This window comes from Rhinopithecus roxellana, chromosome 7, assembly GCF_007565055.1.
Source record: "Rhinopithecus roxellana isolate Shanxi Qingling chromosome 7, ASM756505v1, whole genome shotgun sequence".
Lineage (NCBI taxonomy): Eukaryota > Metazoa > Chordata > Mammalia > Primates > Cercopithecidae > Rhinopithecus > Rhinopithecus roxellana.
This window is the reverse complement of record NC_044555.1, coordinates 49,284,430-49,304,524: the sequence shown is the minus strand read 5'-3', so window position 1 is coordinate 49,304,524 and position 20,095 is coordinate 49,284,430. Positions and strand designations below refer to the sequence as shown.

At 42.4% G+C, this 20,095-nt stretch overlaps 1 protein-coding gene across 2 annotated transcripts; it reads right to left on the bottom strand.

The window, feature by feature from the left end:
• Nucleotides 1–14,594: 14,594 nt before the first annotated feature.
• On the bottom strand, nt 14,595–16,202 carry LOC115898675 (tropomyosin alpha-3 chain-like). 2 transcript variants are annotated; one of them, XM_030933944.1, is made up of 2 exons: nt 16,001–16,068; nt 14,595–15,866 (listed from the first exon to the last, which is right to left on the bottom strand). In XM_030933944.1, the coding sequence occupies exons 1-2, from the start codon at nt 16,066–16,068 to the stop codon at nt 15,386–15,388; spliced, it is 549 nt and encodes a 182-aa protein (XP_030789804.1). In that variant the 3' UTR covers nt 14,595–15,385. The 2 variants fall into 2 exon arrangements, with proteins under 2 accessions (XP_030789804.1, XP_030789803.1); XM_030933943.1 differs by having other exon boundaries at nt 14,595–16,202.
• Between the last annotated feature and the right edge of the window lie 3,893 nt (nt 16,203–20,095).

Sequence of the window (20,095 nt, the reverse complement as noted above, 5' to 3'; positions counted from 1 at the left end):
TTAAGTTCTAGGGTACATGTGGATAACGTACAGGTTTGTTACATATGCATACTTGTGGCATGTTGGTGTGCTGCACCCATCAACTCATAAGCACCCATCAACTCGTCATTTACATCAGGTATAACTCCCAATGCAATCCCTCCCCCCTCCCCCCTCCCCCCTCCCCATGATAGGCCCCGGTGTGTGATGTTCCCCTTCCCGAGTCCAAGTGATCTCATTGTTCAGTTCCCACCTATGAGTGAGAACATGCGGTGTTTGGTTTTCTGTTCTTGCGATAGTTTGCTGAGAATGATGGTTTCCAGCTGCATCCATGTCCCTACAAAGGACACAAACTCATCCTTTTTTATGGTTGCATAGTATTCCATGGTGTATATGTGCCACATTTTCTTAATCCAGTCTGTCACAGATGGACATTTGGGTTGATTCCAAGTCTTTGCTATTGTGAATAGTGCCGCAAAAAACATACATGTTCATGTATCTTTATAGCAGCATGATATATAATCCTTTGGGTATATACCCAGTAATGGGATGGCTGGGTCATATGGTACTTCTAGTTCTAGATCCTTGAGGAATCACCATACTGGTTTCCATAATGGTTGAGCTAGTTTACAATCCCACCAACAGTGTAAAAGTGTTCCTATTTCTCCACATCCTCTCCAGCACCTGTTGTTTCCTGACTTTTTAAGGATTGCCATTCTAACTGGTGTGAGATGGTATCTCATTGTGGTTTTGATTTGCATTTCTCTGATGGCCAGTGATGATGAGCATTTTTTCATGTGTCTGTTGGCTGTATGAATATCTTCTTTTGAGAAATGTCTGTTCATATCCTTTGCCCACTTTTCGATGGGGTTCTTTGTTTTTTTCTTGTAAATTTGTTTGAGTTCTTTGTAGGTTCTGGATATTAGCCCTTTGTCAGATGAGTAGATTGCAAAAATTTTCTCCCATTCTGTAGGTTGCCTGTTCACTCTGATGGTAGTTTCTTTTGCTGTGCAGAAGCTCTTTAGTTTAATTAGATCCCATTTGTCAATTTTGGCTTTTGTTGCCTTTGCTTTTGGTGTTTTAGACATGAAGTCCTTGCCCATGCCTATGTCCTGAATGGTATTCCCCAGGTTTTCTTCTACGGTTTTATGGTATTAGGTCTAACATTTAAGTCTCTAATCCATCTTGAATTAATTTTTGTATAAGGAGTAAGGAAAGGATCCACGTTCAGCTTTCTACTTATGGCTAGCCAATTTTCCCAGCACCATTTATTAAATAGGTAATCCTTTCCCCATTTCTTGTTTTTCTCATATTTATCAAAGATTAGGTGGCTGCAGATGTGTGGTATTATTTCTGAGGACTCTGTTCTGTTCCATTGGTCTATATGTCTGTTTTGGTACCAGTACCATGCTGTTTTGGTTACTGTAGCCTTGTAGTATAGTTTGAAGTCAGGTAGCGTGACGCCTCCCGCTTTGTTCTTTTGACTTAGGATTGTCTTGGAAATGTGGGCTCTTTTTTGGTTCCATATGAACTTTAAAGCAGTTTTTTCCAATTCTGTGAAGAAACTCATTGGTAGCTTGATGGGGATGGCATTGAATCTATAAATAACCTTGGGCAGTATGGCCATTTTCACGATATTGATTCTTCCTATCCATGAGCATGGTATGTTCTTCCATTTGTTAGTGTCCTCTTTGATTTCACTGAGCAGTGGTTTGTAGTTCTCCTTGAAGAGGTCCTTCACATCCCTTGTAAGTTGGATTCCTAGGTATTTTATTCTCTTTGAAGCAATTGTGAACGGAAGTTCATTCCTGATTTGGCTCTCTGTTTGACTGTTACTGGTGTATAAGAATGCTTGTGATTTTTGCACATTAATTTTGTATCCTGAGACTTTGCTGAAGTTGCTTATCAGCTTAAGGAGATTTTGGGCTGAGACGATGGGGTTTTCTAAATATACAATCATGTCATCTGCAAACAGGGACAATTTGACTTCTTCTTTTCCTAACTGGATACCCTTGATTTCTTTCTCTTGCCTGATTGCCCTAGCCAGAACTTCCAACACTATGTTGAATAGGAGTGGTGAGAGAGGGCATCCCTGTCTTGTGCCAGTTTTCAAAGGGAATTTTTCCAGTTTTTGCCCATTCAGTATGATATTGGCTGTGGGTTTGTCATACATAGCTCTTATTATTTTGAGATACATTCCATCAATACCGAATTTATTGAGCGTTTTTAGCATGAGGGACTGTTGAATTTTGTCAAAAGCCTTTTCTGCATCTATTGAGATAATCCTGTGGTTTTTGTGTTTGGTTCTGTTTACATGCTGGATTATGTTTATTGATTTGCGAATGTTGAACCAGCCTTGCATCCCAGGGATGAAGCCCACTTGATCATGGTGGATAAGCTTTTTGATGTGCTGCTGGATCCGTTTTGCCAGTATTTTATTGAGGATTTTTGCATCGATGTTCATCAAGGATATTGGTCTAAAATTCTCTTTTTATACCTGCCAGGCTTTGGTATCAGGATGATGTTGGCCTCATAAAATGAGGCTGGGAGGAATCCCTCTTTTTCTATTGATTGGAATAGTTTCAGAAGGAATGGTACCAGCTCCTCCTTGTACCTCTGGTAGAATTCAGCTGTGAATCCATCTGGTACTGGACTTTTTTTGGTTGGTAGGCTATTAATTATTGCCTCAGTTTCAGAGCATGCTATTGGTCTATTCAGAGATTCAGCTTCTTCTTGGTTTAGTCTTGGGAGAGTGTAAGTGTCCAGGAAATTATCCTTTTCTTCTAGATTTTCTAGTTGATTGGCATAGAGGTGTTTATAGTATTCTCTGATGGTAGTTTGTATTTCTGTGGGGTCAGTGGTGATATCCCCTTTATCATTTTTTATTGCGTCTATTTGATTCTTCACTCTTTTCTTCTTTATTAGTCTTGCTAGCAGTCTGTCAATTTTGTTGATCTTTTCAAAAAACCAACTCCTGGATTCATTGATTTTTTGGAGGGTTTTTTGTGTCTCTATCTCCTTCTGTTCTGCTCTGATCTTAGTTATTTCTTGCCTTCTGCTAGCTTTTGAATGTGTTTGCTCTTGCTTCTCTAGTTCTTTTAATTGTGATGTTAGAGTGTGAATTTTAGATATTTCCAGCTTTCTCTTGTGGGCATTTAGTGCTATAAATTTCCCTCTACATACTGCATTAAATGTGTCCCAGAGATTCTGGTATGTTGTATCTTTGTTCTCATTGGTTTCAAAGAACATCTTATTTCTGCCTTCATTTCGTTATGTACCCAGTAGTCATTCAGGAGCAGGTTATTCAGTTTCCATGTAGTTGAGCGGTTTTGAATGAGTTTCTTAGTCCTGAGTTCTAGTTTGATTGCATTGTGGTCTGAGAGACAGTTTGTTATAATTTCTGTTCTTTTACATTTGCTGAGGAGTGCTTTACTTCCAATTATGTGGTCAATTTTGGAATAAGTGTGATGTGGTGCTGAGAAGAATGTATATTCTGTTGATTTGGGGTGGAGAGTTCTATAGATGTCTATTAGGTCTGCTTGCTGCAGAGATGAGTTCAATTCCTGGATATCCTTGTTAACTTTCTGTCTCGTTGATCTGTCTAATGTTGACAGTGGAGTGTTGAAGTCTCCCATTATTATTGTATGGGAGTCTAAGTCTCTTTGTAAGTCTCTAAGGACTTGTTTATGAATCTGGGTGCTCCTGTATTGGGTGCATATATATTTAGGATCGTTAGCTCTTCCTGTTGAATTGATCCCTTTACCATTATGTAATGGCCTTCATTGTCTCTTTTGATCATTGATGGTTTAAAGTCTGTTTTATCAGAGACTAGGATTGCAACCCCTGCTTTTTTTTTGTTCTCCACTTGCTTGGGAGATCTTCCTCCATCCCTTTATTTTGAGCCTATGTATGTCTCTGCATGTGAGATGGGTCTCCTGAATACAGCAGACTGATGGGTCTTGAGTCTTTATCCAGTTTGCCAGTCTGTGTCTTTTAATTGGAGCATTTAGTCCATTTACATTTAAGGTTAATATTGTTATGTGTGAACTTGGTCCTGCCATTATGATATTAATTGGTTATTTTGCTTGTTGCTTGTTAGTGGATGCAGTTTCTTCGTAGCCTCGATGGTCTTTACATTTTGGCATGTTTTTGCAATTGCTGGTACGGGTTGTTCCTTTCCATGTTTAGTGCTTCCTTCAGGGTCTCTTGTAAGGCAGGCCTGGTGGTGACAAAATCTCTAAGCATTTGCTTATCTGTAAAGGATTTTATTTCTCCTTCACTTATGAAACTTAGTTTGGCTGGATATGAAATTCTGGGTTTAAAATTCTTTTCTTTGAGAATGTTGAATATTGGCCCCCACTCTCTTCTGGCTTGGAGAGTTTCTGCCGAGAGATCTGCTGTTAGTCTGATGGGCTTCCCTTTGTGGGTAACCTGACCTTTCTCTCTGGCTGCTCTTAAGATTTTTTCCTTCATTTCAGCTTTGGTGAATCTGGCAATTATGTGTCTTGGAGTTGCTCTTCTGGAGGAGTATCTTTGTGGTGTTCTCTGTATTTCCTGAATTTGAATGTTGGCCTGCCCTACTAGGTTGGGGAAGTTCTCCTGGAAGATATCCTGAAGAGTGTTTTCCAACTTGGTTCCATTTTCTCCCTCACTTTCAGGCACCGCAATCAGATGTAGATTTGGTCTTTTCATATAATCCCGTACTTCTTGCAGGCTTTGTTCATTTCTTTTTAGTTTTTTTTTCTCTAAACTTCTCTTCTCACTTCATTTCATTCATTTGATCCTCAATCGCTGATACTCTTTCTTCCAGTTGATCCAGTCGGTTACTGAAGCTTGCGCATTTCTCACATATTTCTCGTGTCATTGTTTTCATCTCTGTCAGTTCGTTTATGGCCTTCTCTGCATTAATTATTCTGGTTATCAATTCTTCCATTCTTTTTTCAAGATTTTTAGTTTCTTTGTGCTGGGTACGTAATTCCTCCTTTAGCTCTGAGAAGTTTGATGGTCTGAGGCCTTCTTCTCTCATCTTGTCAAAGTCATTCTCCGTCCAGCTTCGATCCGTTGCTGGCGATGGGCTGCGTTCTTTTGGAGGGGGAGATGCGCTCTTATTTTTTGAATTTCCAGCTTTTCTGCCCTGCTTTTTCTCCATCTTTGTGGTTTTATCTGCCTCTGGTCGTTGATGTTGGTGACGTACTGATGGGGTTTTGGTGTGGGTGTCCTTCCTGTTTGATAGTTTTCCTTCTAACAGTCAGGACCCTCAGCTGTAGGTCTGTTGGAGATTGCTTGAGGTCCACTCCAGACCCTGTTTGCCTGGGTATCAGCAGCAGAGGCTGCAGAAGGTAGAATACTGTTGAGCAGCGAGTGTTCCTGTCTGATTCTTGCTTTGGAAGCTTCCTCTCGGTGTGTACTCCACTGTGTGAGGTGTGGTGTGTCAGTCTGCCCCTAGTGCAGGATGTCTCCCAATTAGGCTACTCAGGGGTCAGGGACCCACTTGAGCAGGCAGTCTGTCCGTTCTCACATCTCAACCTCCGTGTTGGGAGATCCACTGCTCTCTTCAAAGCTGTCAGACAGAGTCGTTTGCATCTGCAGAGGTTACTGCTGCTTTTTTGTTGTTGTTTAGCTGTGCCCTGTCCCCAGAGGTGGAGTCTACAGAGACTGGCAGGCCTCCTTCAGCTGCTGTGAGCTCCACCCAGTTCGATCTTCCCAGCGGCTTTGTTTACCTACTTAAGCCTCAGCAATGGCGGGCGTCCCTCCCCCAGCCTCGCTGCTGCCTTGCAGTTAGATTGCAGGCTGCTGTGCTAGCAATGAGGAAGGCTCTATGTGTGTGGGACCTTTCTGGCCAGGTGTGGGATATAATCTCCTGGTGTGCCCGTTTGCTTAAAGTGCAGTATTGGGGTGGGAGTTACCCGATTTTCCAGGTGTTGTGTGTCTCAGTTCCCCTGGCTAGGAAAAGGGATTCCCTTCCCCCTTGTGCTTCCCAGGTGAGGCGATGCCTCGCCCTGCTTCAGCTCTCGCTGGTTGGGCTGCAACAGCTGACCAGCACCGATTGTCCGGCACTCCCTAGTGAGATGAACCCAGTATCTTAGTTGGAAATGCAGCAATCACTGGTCTTCTGTGTCGCTTGTGCTGGGAGCTGGAGACTGGAGCTCTTCCTATTCTGCCATCTTGCTCCACCCCCTTTTTTCTTTTTTCTTCTTTGAGGCCCTTGGGGGTTTAATTATGGTATAAGGTGGTTCAGTTAACTGACTTCAATTCTAGTTTGCTCCTGCATCTTGGAAGTGCCCCCACAGCTTATTGTCTTCTTGCCTGCATTTCTTTTGTTGGGTGTTCTGGTCCATAAGTCTCCCTCAGGCAGGGGCAGCAGTTGGCAGAAAAGCCATACTGTTGCCAGTTCGGCCCCAGTCTGCTGCCTGCATGCTTCCTGGAGTAACATGGGATTGTGTGTCCCTGCAGAGTTCAGGTGAAAGTAGGACCTCTTGGTAGGAAGCTCTAGTGGGCATGACCCATCTGGCTATGAGAAGTGGGGGTGGGTGGAGTTGCTCGCTCTGCCATCCAGGTGTTTCCCAGGACAATAAAAAGTTGTGCCCCTCAGCAAATTCAGTCAGAAACAGGCTTCTGGGCCAGAAGTTCTAGCAGGTGTGGCTTGCCTGGCTACCGGTGGTGGGGACAGGTGGGGTTGCACGCTCTGCCATCTGGTTGTTTCCTGAGACAATAGGAAGCTGTGCCCTCCATCTGAGTTCACAAAGAAGCAGGACTTCTGGGATGGAAGCTCTAGTAGGTGTTGCCCACCTGGCTATCAGTGGTGAGGGTGGGTGGGGTCATGTGCTCTGCCATTTTTCCGGGACAACAGGAACTGTGCCCTTCATCTGAGTTCATGCAGTAGTGGGACTGCTGGGCCAGAAGCTCTAGCAAGTTTTGCCCACCTGGCTGTCGGTGGCGGGGGTGGGTGGGGTTGCATGCTCTGCCATCTGGGTGTTTCTGGGACAACAGGAAGCTGCCCCCTCCAGCTGAGATCACATTAAAGTGGGACTGCTGGGCTGGAAGCTCTAGCAAGCACTGCTTGCTTCGATATCAGTGGTAATGTTGGGTCCAGTGGCTCTCTAAGTTCAGACCAAAGCAGGAATACTGGACTGGGAGCTGGAGCTGAGCCCCATTAGGCAAGTGGGGTGGAGCAATCATACTGCTTCTAGGCACCATGACTGCAGGCTCTGTTGGAGCTATGGCATTGATGCTGGTCTGCTCTGTGACCCAAGTCTTGTAGAGGTCCCCTTAAAGCTACTTTTTTTTTTTTTTTAAAGGCATATATATCTCTTTTACAATAAGGAAAATAAGTTTACCAAAATTGAAACCAAATCCAATCATATCCTGCATGTGATTTTTGCTCAACTTACTTTGTGTTACTGTTCTAAATATTTTGCAAATATTATCCCATTTATTACATGCAACAATTCTGAGGTAGGTAATGTTTCCCATTTTACTGATTAAAAAATTGAGGCACAGAGAGGATAAGTGACTTGCCTATGGTAACTGGCAAAACCAGAATTTGAAACCAGGTACTCATGGCCCCAGAGCCTGTGCTACACTACTTTATGCTACCTTCATAAGAGTGCATAGATAGCTATCAATGCATCTTTTTTAGGCCTCAAAGTCTTTCCTATCCTAAAAACGAACACAAAATATGCCTTTTCTGCTTCCTTCTCAAGCCATGGCCCTGTCTTCCCTTTTGTCTGCCAACCTTCTTGAAAGCCTGGTCTTTACTTGAAGGCTGCACTTCCCTCTACTCTCTTGTTTACCCCTTAGGCCCAGCAACATGCCTTCTGCTCATACTCCTCTACAGAAGGTACTTTCTTGATAGGAACCAATGATATCCAAATCATCAAATCCTATGACCTTTTCTTAAAAGGAAAAATCCTTGTGGGCTGGAGCATGGTGGTGGCACCTGTAATCCCAGCTACTCAGGAGGTTGAGGCAGGAGAATCACTTGAACCCAGGAGGCAGAGGTGGCAGTGAGATGAGATCGCACCACTGCACTCCAGCCTGGGCAACAGAGTGAGACTTTGTCTCAACAAATCTATAAATAAATAAACACACAAAAAATTTTAAAAAGTATAGCAATACAATTAAGTACAGTACATAATACTTGATAATGATAAATGACTATGTTACTGGTTTATGTATTTACTATATTGTACCTTTTATCATTGTAGTTTAAAAAAATGTTATACTTATAAAAAATGTTGCTTATAAAAAATGTTAACTGTAAAATAGCCACAGGCAGGTCCTTTAGGAAATATTCAGGAAGAAGGCATTGTTGTCATAGTAGATGAAAGTTCCATGCATGTTATTGCCCCCAAAGACCTTCTAGTAGGACAAAATATAGAGGAAGACAGTGATATTGATGGTTCCGACCCTATGTAGGCCTAGGCTAATGAATGTATTTATGTCTTAGTTTTTTTTTTTTTGTTTTTTTTTGTTTTTGTTTTTTTTTTTTTTTGAGATGGAGTCTAGCTCTGTCGCCCAGGCTGGAGTGCAGTGGCGTGATCTTGGCTCACTGCAACATCCGCTTCCCAGGTTCAAGCGATTCTCCTGCCTCAGACTCCTGAGTAGCTGGGATTACAGGTGCCCAGCCCACCACTACGTCCAGCTAATTTTTGTGTTTTTGGTAGAGACAAGGTTTCACTGTGCTGGCCAGGCTAGTCTCGAACTCCTGACCTTGTGACCCGCCCACCACGGCCTCCCAAAGTGCTGGGATCATAAGCATGAGCCACCATGCCCAGCCTATGTCTTCATTTTTAACAGAAGTGTCTAAAAAGTAAAACAAAATTTAAAAAGAGGAAAAAGCTTATAGAATAAGGATATAAAGAAAATGTTTTCATATAGCTATACAATGTGTTTGTGTTTAAAGCTAAGTGTTATTACAAAAGAGTAAAAAAGTTAAAAAAACTAAAAAGTGTATGAAGTTAAAAAGTTATGGTATGTTAATTTTATTATTGAAGAAAGAAAAAATATATGTTCATCTCAGTCAAAATTATTTCTTCAAAGGCAAAGAAAAATAATTTTTATAAATTTAATGTAGCCTATGTATACAGTGTTTATGAAGTCTACAGTAGTGTACAGTAATATCTTTGACCCTCACATTCATTCACCATTCATTTATTGGCTCTCCCAGAGCAATTTCCATTCCTGCAAGCCCCATTTATGGTAAGTGCCCTATACAAGTGGACCGTTTTAAAAATCTTTTGTATCATATTTTTACTGTGCCTCTGCTATGTTTAGATACACAAATACCATTGTGTTCCAATTGCCTACAGTATTCAGGACAGTAACATGCTCTACAGATTTGTAGCCTAGGAACAATAGGCTATACCATATAGCCTAACTGTGTACTAGGATATACTATTTAGGTTTGTGTCAGTACATTCTGTGATGTTCACACAATGACAAAATTGCCTAATGATACATTTCTCAGAACATAGCGCATTGTTAAGTGATGCATGTCTGTGTGTGTGGTATACTTAAATAATTAAAACCATAGTGTAATATAATTCCATATTCTGCTTTTCTGAACAACCAAGAATGCTTTGGTTGTTTAAGGTATTTATCAACCTCATTTTAAGTTGGCTGCATATTACTTGATTATAGTGAGGTGCCATAACTTATAGCTATTTTTCTGTCGTTGAAAGTTAGGTGTTTTCTTTTTGCTTCTATAGATAATGCTACAATGAGCATCCTTATGAATACATTCTTAGAAGTGGATTCAATAGTTTTTTTGGTTGCTGTTGTTATTGTTTGGAGACAAGGTCTCACTCTTTTGCCCAGACTAGGGTACACTGGCATGACCATAGCTCACTACAGCCTTAGACTCTTGGTCTCAAGTGATGCTTTCACTTCAGCCTCCTGAGTAGCTTGGACTACAGGTGCACACAACCATGCTCAGCTAGTGTTTAAATTTTTTGTAGAGATAGGAGTCTCACTATATTGCCCAGGCTCTTCTCAAACCCCTGGTCTCAAGTGATCCTCCCTCCTCAGCCTCCCAAAGCACTGGGATTATAGGTATGAGAGAATATGCCCAGCCCCTCATTGGTTTAGAGTATTATTATCATTATTTTTTTATTTATATTTTTTATTATACTTTAAGTTCTAGGGTACATGTGCATAACGCGCAGGTTTGTTACATATGTATACTTGTGCCATGTTGGTGTGCTGCACCCATCAACTCGTCAGCACCCATCAATTCATCATTTATATCAGGTGTAACTCCCAATGCAATCCCTCCCCCCTCCCCCCTCCCCCCTCCCCCCTCCCCATGATAGGCCCCAGTGTGTGATGTTCCCCTTCCCGAGTCCAAGTGATCTCATTGTTCAGTTCCCACCTATGAGTGAGAACATGCGGTGTTTGGTTTTCTCTTCTTGTGATAGTTTGCTAAGAATGATGGTTTCCAGCTGCATCCATGTCCCTACAAAGGATGCAAACTCATCCTTTTTTGTGGCTGCATAGTATTCCATGGTGTATATGTGCCACATTTTCTTAATCCAGTCTGTCATAGATGGACATTTGGGTTGATTCCAAGTCTTTGCTATTGTGAATAGTGCCGCAATAAACATACGTGTGCATGTGTCTTTGTAGTAGAATAATTTATAATCCTTTGGGTATATACCCAGTAGTGGGATGGCTGGGTCATATGGTACATCTACTTCTAGATCCTTGAGGAATTGCCATACTGTTTTCCATAATGGTTGAACTAGTTTACATTCCCAGCAACAGTGTAAAAGTGTTCCTATTTCTCCACATCCTCTCCAGCACCTGTTGTTTCCTGACTTTTTAATGATTGCCATTCTAACTGGTGTGAGATGGTATCTCATTGTGGTTTTGATTTGCATTTGTCTGATGGCAAGGGATGATGAGCATTTTTTCATGTGTCTGTTGGCTGTGTGAATGTCTTCTTTTGAGAAATGTCTGTTCACATCCTTTGCCCACTTTTTGATGGGGTTGTTTGTTTTTTTCTTGTATATTTGTTTGATTTCTTTGTAGATTCTGGATAATAGCCCTTTGTCAGATGAGTAGATTGCAAAAATTTTCTCCCATTCTGTAGGTTGCCTGTTCACTCTGATGGTAGTTTCTTTTGCTGTGCAGAAGCTCTTTAGTTTAATTAGATCCCATTTGTCAATTTTGGCTTTTGCTGCTGTTGCTTTTGGTGTTTTAGACATGAAGTCCTTGCCCATGCCTATGTCCTGAATGGTACTACCTAGATTTTCTTCTAGGGTTTTTATGGTATTAGGTCTAACATTTAAGTCTCTAATCCATCTTGAATTAATCTTCATATAAGGGGTAAGGAAAGGATCCAGTTTCAGCTTTCTACTTATGGCTAGCCAATTTTCCCAGCACCATTTATTAAATAGGGAATCCTTTCCCCATTTCTTGTTTCTCTCAGGTTTGTCAAAGATCAGATGGCTGTAGATGTGTGGTATTATTTCTGAGGACTCTGTTTTGTTCCATTGGTTTATATCTCTGTTTTGGTACCAGTACCATGCTGTTTTGGTTACTGTAGCCTTGTAGTATAGTTTGAAGTCAGGTAGCGTGATGCCTCCAGCTTTGTCCTTTTGACTTAGGATTGTCTTGGCAATGCGGGCTCTTTTTGGTTCCATATGAACTTTAAAGCAGTTTTTTCCAATTCTGTGAAGAAACTCATTGGTAGCTTGATGGGGATGGCATTGAATCTATAAATAACCTTGGGCAGTATGGCCATTTTCACGATATTGATTCTTCCTATCCATGAGCATGGTATGTTCTTCCATTTGTTTGTGTCCTCTTTGATTTCACTGAGCAGTGGTTTGTAGTTCTCCTTGAAGAGGTCCTTGACATCCCTTGTAAGTTGGATTCCTAGGTATTTTATTCTCTTTGAAGCAATTGTGAATGGAAGTTCATTCCTGATTTGGCTCTCTGTTTGTCTGTTACTGGTGTATAAGAATGCTTGTGATTTTTGCACATTAATTTTGTATCCTGAGACTTTGCTGAAGTTGCTTATCAGCTTAAGGAGATTTTGGGCTGAGACGATGGTGTTTTCTAAATATACAATCATGTCATCTGCAAACAGGGACAATTTGGCTTCTTCTTCTCCTAACTGGATACCCTTGATTTCTTTCTCTTGCCTGATTGCCCTAGCCCGAACTTCCAACACTATGTTGAATAGGAGTGGTGAGAGAGGGCATCCCTGTCTTGTGCCAGTTTTCAAAGGGAATTTTTTCAGTTTTTGCCCATTCCGTATGATATTAGCTGTGGGTTTGTCATAAATAGCTCTTATTATTTTGAGGTACGTTCCATCAATAGTGAATTTATTGAGCGTTTTTAACATGAAGGGCTGTTGAATTTTGTCAAAAGCCTTTTCTGCATCTATTGAGATAATCATGTGGTTCTTGTCTTTGGTTCTGTTTGTATGCTGGATTACGTGTATTGATTTGCGAATGTTGAACCAGCCTTGCATCCCAGGGATGAAGCCCACTTGATCATGGTGGATAAACTTTTTGATGTGCTGCTGAATCCGGTTTGCCAGTATTTTATTGAGGATTTTTGGATCGATGTTCATCAGGGATATTGGTCTAAAATTCTCTTTTTTTGTTATGTCTCTGCCAGGCTTTGGTATCAGGATGATGTTGGCCTCATATAACGAGGCTGGGAGGAATCCCTCTTTTTCTATTGATTGGAATAGTTTCAGAAGGAATGGTACCAGCTCCTCCTTGTACCTCTGGTAGAATTCAGCTGTGAATCCATCTGGTCCTGGACTTTTTTTGGTTGGTAGGCTATTAATTGTTGCCTCAATTTCAGAGCCTGCTATTGGTCTATTTAGGGATTCAACTTCTTCCTGGTTTAGTCTTGGAAGAGTGTAAGTGTCCAGGAAATTATCCATTTCTTCTAGATTTTCTAGTTGATTTGCGTAGAGGTGTTTATAGTATTCCCTGATGGTAGTTTGTATTTCTGTGGGGTCAGTGGTGATATCCCCTTTATCAATTTTTATTGCATCTGTTTGATTCCTCTCTCTTTTCTTCTTTATTAGTCTTGCTAGCGGTCTGTCAATTTTGTTGATTTTTTCAAAAAACAAAATCCTGGATTCATTGATTTTTTGGAGGCTTTTTTTGTGTCTCTATCTCCTTCAGTTCTTCTCTGATCTTACTTATTTCTTGCCTTCTGCTAGCTTTTGAGTGTGTGTGTTTGCTCTTGCTTCTCCAGTTCTTTTAATTGTGATATTAGAGTGTCAGTTTTAGATCTTTCCAGCTTTCTCTTGTGGGCATTTAGTGCTATAAATTTCCCTCTACACACTGCTTTAAATGTGTCCCAGAGATTCTGGTATGTTGTATCTTTCTTCTCATTGGTTTCAAAGAACATCTTTATTTCTGCCTTCATTTCATTATGTACCCAGTAGTCATTCAGGAGCAGGTTGTTCAGTTTCCATGTAGTTGAGTGGTTTTGATTGAGTTTCTTAGTCCTGAGTTCTAGTTTTTGATTGCACTGTGGTCTGAGAGACAGTTTGTGATAATTTCTGTTCTTTTCCATTTGCTGAGGAGTGCTTTACTTCCAATTATGTGGTCAGTTTTGGAATAAGTGTGATGTGGTGCTGAGAAGAATGTATATTCTGTTGATTTGGGGTGGAGAGTTCTATAGATGTCTATTAGGTCCGCTTGGTGCAGAGATGAGTTCAATTCCTGGATATCCTTGTTAACTTTCTGTCTCGTTGATCTGTCTAATGTTGACAGTGGAGTGTTGAAGTCTCCCATTATTATTGTATGGGAGTCTAAGTCTCTTTGTAAGTCTCTAAGGACTTGCTTTATGAATCTGGGTGCTCCTGTATTGGGTGCATATATATTTAGGAGAGTTAGCTCTTCCTGTTGAATTGATCCCTTTACCATTATGTAATGTCCTTCTTTGTCTCTTTTGATCTTTGATGGTTTAAAGTGTGTTTTATCAGAGACTAGGATTGCAGCCCCTGCTTTTTTTTGTTCTCCATTTGCTTGGTAGATCTTCCTCCATCCCTTTATTTTGAGCCTATGTATGTCTCTGCATGTGAGATGGGTCTCCTGAATACAGGAGACTGATGGGTCGTGACTCTTTTTTTTTTTTTTTTTTTTTTTTTTTTTTTTTTTTTTTGAGGACTGGTTCTTTATTTCAAAAAGACACTTGTCAATATTCAGTATCAAAACAGTTGCACTATTGAGTTCTCTTTCTCCCAATTGGCCCCAAGGAGACCACATCAGAGAGTAACATTTTAAGCCAATAAGCTGCAGGATGTACACCTAAACAGATCTCCTAGAAACCTTACCAGAAAATGGGGACTGGGTAGGGAAAGAAATTTTAAAAGATCAACAAACTGCCAGCCCACAGACTGCAGAGGCTGTCACAGCCAGATGGGGTGGCCAGGGTGCCACAAACCCAAAGAAGCAAAGTTTCAAAATAATATAAAATTTAAAAAGTTTTGTACATAAGCTATTCAAGATTTCTCCAGCACTGACTGATACAAAGCGCAATGAGATGGCACTTCTAGAAACAGCAGCTTCAAACCCAGAAAAGGGTAATGAGATGAGTTTCACATGGCTACATCAGTGGCAAAAACGCAATCTTCTTTCTTTCTTTCAAGGAGGCAGGAAAGCAATTAAGTGGTCACCTCAACGTAAGGGGGACATGATCCACTCTGTTAAAGAGTTGGGAGGGGGTAGAGATGGGACAAAATTTTGGTCTCAGAAGTCTTACCATCTTAATTTGTTCACTTCTAATGAAAAAAAATAAAAATAGAAATAACATGATCCAAAGATATCTTAAAGCTGAAAACTTGAACAGCACATTCTTTTGTTTTTGTTGTTTGGCTAACTCCTCCTGGAATCACCTTTCTGGTTTAGCTAGTACTTTGTACAGAGCAATGAGGTTTCCCATAGTGGAGTCTCCCTGGGCTCTGTTCGGCTCTCAGTAAGGCAGGCTTATACCTTTTCCTCTCCTCTATGGAGACGGGAATATGCACTAAGGTGAAAAGTCACCTTCCAAAAGTGAGAAAGGGATTCGATTGCTGCTTCAGGGCTGTGGAATTATTTGGAATGTTTTACAAATGTTTGCTACAAAACAACAAAAAGGTAATTACAAAATGTGTACATCACAACATGCTTTTTAAAGACATTATGCATTGTGCCCACATTCCCTTAAATGTTGTTTCCAAAGGTGCTCAGCCTCTAGCCCAGCTGGAATGTTCGGGAAGAGGCAGAGACAGTTTGGCGAAAAAGACACAGGGAAGGAAGGGGCGGCGAAAGGAGAAAGCAGCCTTCCAGTTAAAGATCAGCCCTCAGTTAAAGGTCAGCTTCAGGCACGCTGGCCTCAGGCGGAGTCTGGGTCAGAGGGAGGAGCAGCAGCAGGGTGGGACTGGGGCGTTCTACATCTCATTCAGGTCAAGCAGAGTCTGGTCCAGCATCCTTTGTGTACAGAGGTGCTCCTCTTTGGTGCATTTCAGTTTATCTTCCAAGTCATCAATTGTCTTTTCCAGCTTGGCTACCGATCTCTCAGCAAACTCAGCACGGGTCTCTGCCTCCTTGAGTTTATCAGTAAGAATCTTGATCTCTTCCTCATATTTGTCTTCTTTTTGAGAGTACTTTTCTTCAGCAGCACTCAGACACTTCAGGTTCTGGTCCATCAGTCTAATCTGCTCATCCATCTCTCGGCAACGGGACTCTGCCAGCTCAGCTCGTTCCTCTGTGCGTTCCAAGACTCCTTCAATGATCACCAACTTACGAGCCACCTCTTCATACTTCCTATCTGCCTCTTCTGCAATGTGCTTAGCTTCTTTGAGTTGGATTTCCTGGAGTTCCATCTTTTCTTCATCTTTTAAGGCCCGGTTTTCAATAACCTTCATACCTCTCTCACTCTCATCAGCAGCTTTTTCCGCTTCTTCCAGTTTTTGCAGGGCAGTGGCCAGCCGCTCCTGAGCACGGTCCAGCTCCTCTTCAACCAGCTGGATCCTACGATTCAAGGAGGCCACCTCAGCCTCAGCCTGTTCCCAAGCCCGCCTTTCTCCCTCAACTTCTCGTTGGAGGCGCTCAGCTCGCTCCTCTGCATCATCTGCCTGCTGCTGCAGAACCTGGATCTTGCGCTTCACCGCCTCGATGGTGGTGATCCCAGCCATGGTGCCCACCCAGCTACTGCTCGGGCTCCGGTTCCTGCCTCCTCCGCTCAGCGTTGCAGCCGGGTCTTGACTCTTTATCCAGTTGGCCAGTCTGTGTCTTTTCATTGGAGCATTTAGTCCATTTACATTTAAGGTTAATATTGTTATGTGTGAACTTGATCCTTCCATTATGATATTAACTGGTTATTTTGCTCGTTAGTTGATGCAGTTTCTTCCTAGCGTCTTTGGCATGTTTTTGCAATGGCTGGTACGGGTTGTTCCTTTCCATGTTTAGGGCTTCCTTCAGGGTCTCTTGTAAGGCAAGCCTGGTGGTGACAAAATCTCTAAGCATTTGCTTATCTGTAAAGGATTTTATTTCTCCTTCACTTATGAAACTTAGTTTGGCTGGATATGGAACTCTGGGTTTAAAATTCTTTTCTTTAAGAATGTTGAATATTGGCCCCCACTCTCTTCTGGCTTGTAGAGTTTCTGCCAAGAGATCTGCTGTTAGTCTGATGGGCTTCCCTTTATGGGTAACCCGACCTTTCTCTCTGGCTGCCCTTAAGATTTTTTCCTTCATTTCAGCTTTGGTGAATCTGGCAATTATGTGTCTTGGAGTTGCTCTTCTGGAGGAGTATCTTTGTGGCGTTCTCTGTATTTCCTGAATTTGAATGTTGGCCTGCCCTACTAGGTTGGGGAAGTTCTCCTGAATGATATCCTGAAGAGTGTTTTCCAACTTGGTGCCATTTTCCCCCTCACTTTCAGGCACCCCAATCAGACGTAGATTTGGTCTTTTTACGTAATCCCATACTTCTTGCAGGCTTTGTTCATTTCTTTTTCTTCTTTTTTCTTTTGGTTTCTCTTCTCGCTTCATTTCATTCATTTGATCTTCAATCGCTGATACTCTTTCTTCCAGTTGATCGAGTCGGTTACTGAAGCTTGTGCATTTGTCACGTACTTCTCGTGTCATGGTTTTCATCTCTGTCATTTCGTTGATGACCTTCTCTGCATTAATTAGTCTAGCTGTCAATTCTTCCACTCTTTTTTCAAGATTTTTAGTTTTTTTGCACTGAGTACGTAATTCCTCCTTTAGCTCTGAGAAGTTTGATGGACTGAAGACTTCTTCTCTCATCTCGTCAAAGTCATTCTCTGACCAGCTTTGATCCGTTGCTGGCGATGGGCTGCACTCCTTTGCAGGGGGAGACGCGCTCTTATTTTTTGAATTTCCAGCTCTTCTGCCCTGCTTTTTCCCCATCTTTTTGGTTTTATCTGCCTCTGGTCTTTGATGATGGTGACGTACTGATGGGGTTTTGGTATAGGTGTCCTTCCTGTTTGATAGTTTTCCTTCTAACAGTCAGGACCCTCAGCTGTAGGTCTGTTGGAGATTGCTTGAGGTCCACTCCAGACCCTGTTTGCCTGGGTATCAGCAGCAGAGGTTGCAGAAGATAGAATATTGCTGAACAGCGAGTGTACCTGTCTGATTCTTATTTTGGAAGCTTCCTCTCAGGGGTGTACTCCACCCTGTGAGGTGTGGGGTGTCAGACTGCCCCTAGTGGGGGATGTCTCCCAGCTAGGCTACTCAGGGGTCAGGGACCCACTTGAGCAGGCAGTCTGTCCCTTCTCAGATCTCAACCTCCGTGTTGGGAGATCCACTGCTCTCTTCAAAGCTGTCAGACAGAGTCGTTTGCGTCTGCAGAGGTTCCTGCTGCTTTTTTTGTTGTTGTTGTTTAGCTGTGCCCTGTCCCCAGAGGTGGAGTCTACAGAGCCAGGCAGGTTTCCTTGAGCTGCTGTGGGCGCCACCCAGTTCGAGCTTCCCAGCGGCTTTGTTTACCTACTTAAGCCTCAGCAATGGCGGGCGCCCCTCCCCCAGCCTTGCTGCTGCCTTGCGGTTAGATCACAGACTGCTGTGTTAGCAATGAGGGAGGCTCCGTGGGCGTGGGACCCTCCCGGCCAGGTGTGGGATATATTCTCCTGGTGTGCCCGTTTGCTTAAAGCACAGTATTGGGGTGGGAGTTACCCGATTTTCCAGGTGTTGTGTGTCTCAGTTCCCCTGGCTAGGAAAAGGGATTCCCTTCCCCCTTGTGCTTCCCAGGTGAGGCAATGCCTCGCCCTGCTTCAGCTCTTGTTGGTCGGGCTGCAGCAGCTGACCAGCACCAATTGTCTGGCACTCCCTAGTGAGATGACCCCAGTACCTCAGTTGAAAATGCAGAAATCACTGGTCTTCTGTGTCGCTCGCACTGGGAGTTGGAGACTGGAGCTGTTCCTATTCGGCCATCTTGCTCTGCAACCCCCCCCAGTATTATTTTTTTTTTTTAAAAAACTTTGTTAATTTGAAGAAAATGGATTTCATAATTTTGCATTTTATTAATTAATTTAGAAGTGGAAATATGTTGCTTTTTTTTTTTTACAAGTTATATATCTTCTTTTGTGAGTTGTCTATTTATGTTCATTGCCCATATTGTATTGGAAGCTTGCTGGTTTCATTATATTTATATGAGTCTTATATTTAGTTAAAGGTAATAATGTTTTTCTTTTGTGGCAAATACTTAATCAGGTTTTTAAATCTTTTAAGTTTGCTTTTTTATGTTTAGGAGTTTACAAACTTTTTGATATTTTCCTTGATAGATTCATCCCTTAATCGTATATTTAGGAAGCTCTTCAAGAACCAGATAAATCTGAACATGTTGAAAATACAAGGGCTGTTACAGAGGAATTGAAATCAAGGGCGCTATGAAAGAACATAGCTTTCAGAGCTGCAGGAAGGCTCTCTGAGAGTAGAAAGGAAGAATGAGTTTTTTATTTTATTTTATTTTTTTAGACGGAGTTTCACTATTGTTGCCCACGTTGGAGTGCAGTGGTGCAGTCTCAGCTCACCACAACCTCCACCTCCTGGGTTAAAGCTATTCTCCTGCCTCAGCCTCCCAAGTAACTGGGATTACAGGCATGCACCACCACACCAGCCTAATTTTGTATTTTGAGTAGAGACGGGGTTTCTCAATGTTGGTCAGGGTAGTTTCCAACTCCTGATCTAAGGTGATCCACCTGCCTCGGCCTCCCAAAGTGCTGGGATTACAGGCATGAGCCACTGCACCTGTCTGGAAGAATGAGTCTTTTTTTTTTTTTTTTTTTTTGGAGACGGAGTCTTGCTCTGTCACCCAGGCTGGAGTACAGTGGCCGGATCTCAGCTCACTGCAAGCTCCGCCTCCCAGGTTTACGCCATTCTCCTGCCTCAGCCTCCGGAGTAGCTGGGACTACAGGCGCCCGCCACCTCGCCCGGCTAGTTTTTTGTATTTTTTAGTAGAGACAGGGTTTCACCATGTTAGCCAGGATGGTCTCGATCTCCTGACCTCGTGATCCGCCCATCTCGGCCTCCCAAAGTGCTGGGATTACAGGCTTGAGCCACCGCACCCGGCCTCGAAGAATGAGTCTTAAAGACTGCTTTAAAAAAATTTTTTTTTGGCTGGGAACAGTGGCTCATGCCTATAATCCCAACACTTTGGGAGGCTGAGGCAGGTGGATCACCTGAGGCCAGAATTTCAAGACCAGCCTGGCCAACATGGCAAAAACCTGTCTCTACTAAAAAAATACAAAAATTAACTGGGCATGGTGGCGTGCCTGTAGTCCCAGCTACTCAGTGCTGAGGCATGAGAAATGCTTGAACCTGGAGGCAGATCATGGCTTTTCTAATTCTTTAAGATGCATCTTTACATGTTTAACTGAAGGCTTTCCTCTTTCTCTCTTTCTCTTTTTTTTGTTTTGAGACAGAGTCTCACTCTGTCACGGGCTGGAGTAAAGTAGAGCGATCTTGGCTTACTGTAACCTCTGCCTCCCAGGTTGAAGTGATTCTTCTGCCTCATCCTCCTGAGTAACTGGGATTTCAGGTGCCTGCCACCATGTCTGGCTAATTTTTGTATATTTTTAGTAGAGACAGAGTTTTACCATATTGGTCAGGCTGGTCTTGAACTCCTGACCTAAGGTAATCTG

Bases quoted from the DNA above. Each gene is read 5' to 3' on its own strand.
- LOC115898675 (XM_030933943.1), bottom strand. From the start codon at position 16,132: ATGGCTGGGATCACCACCATCGAGGCGGTGAAGCGCAAGATCCAGGTT.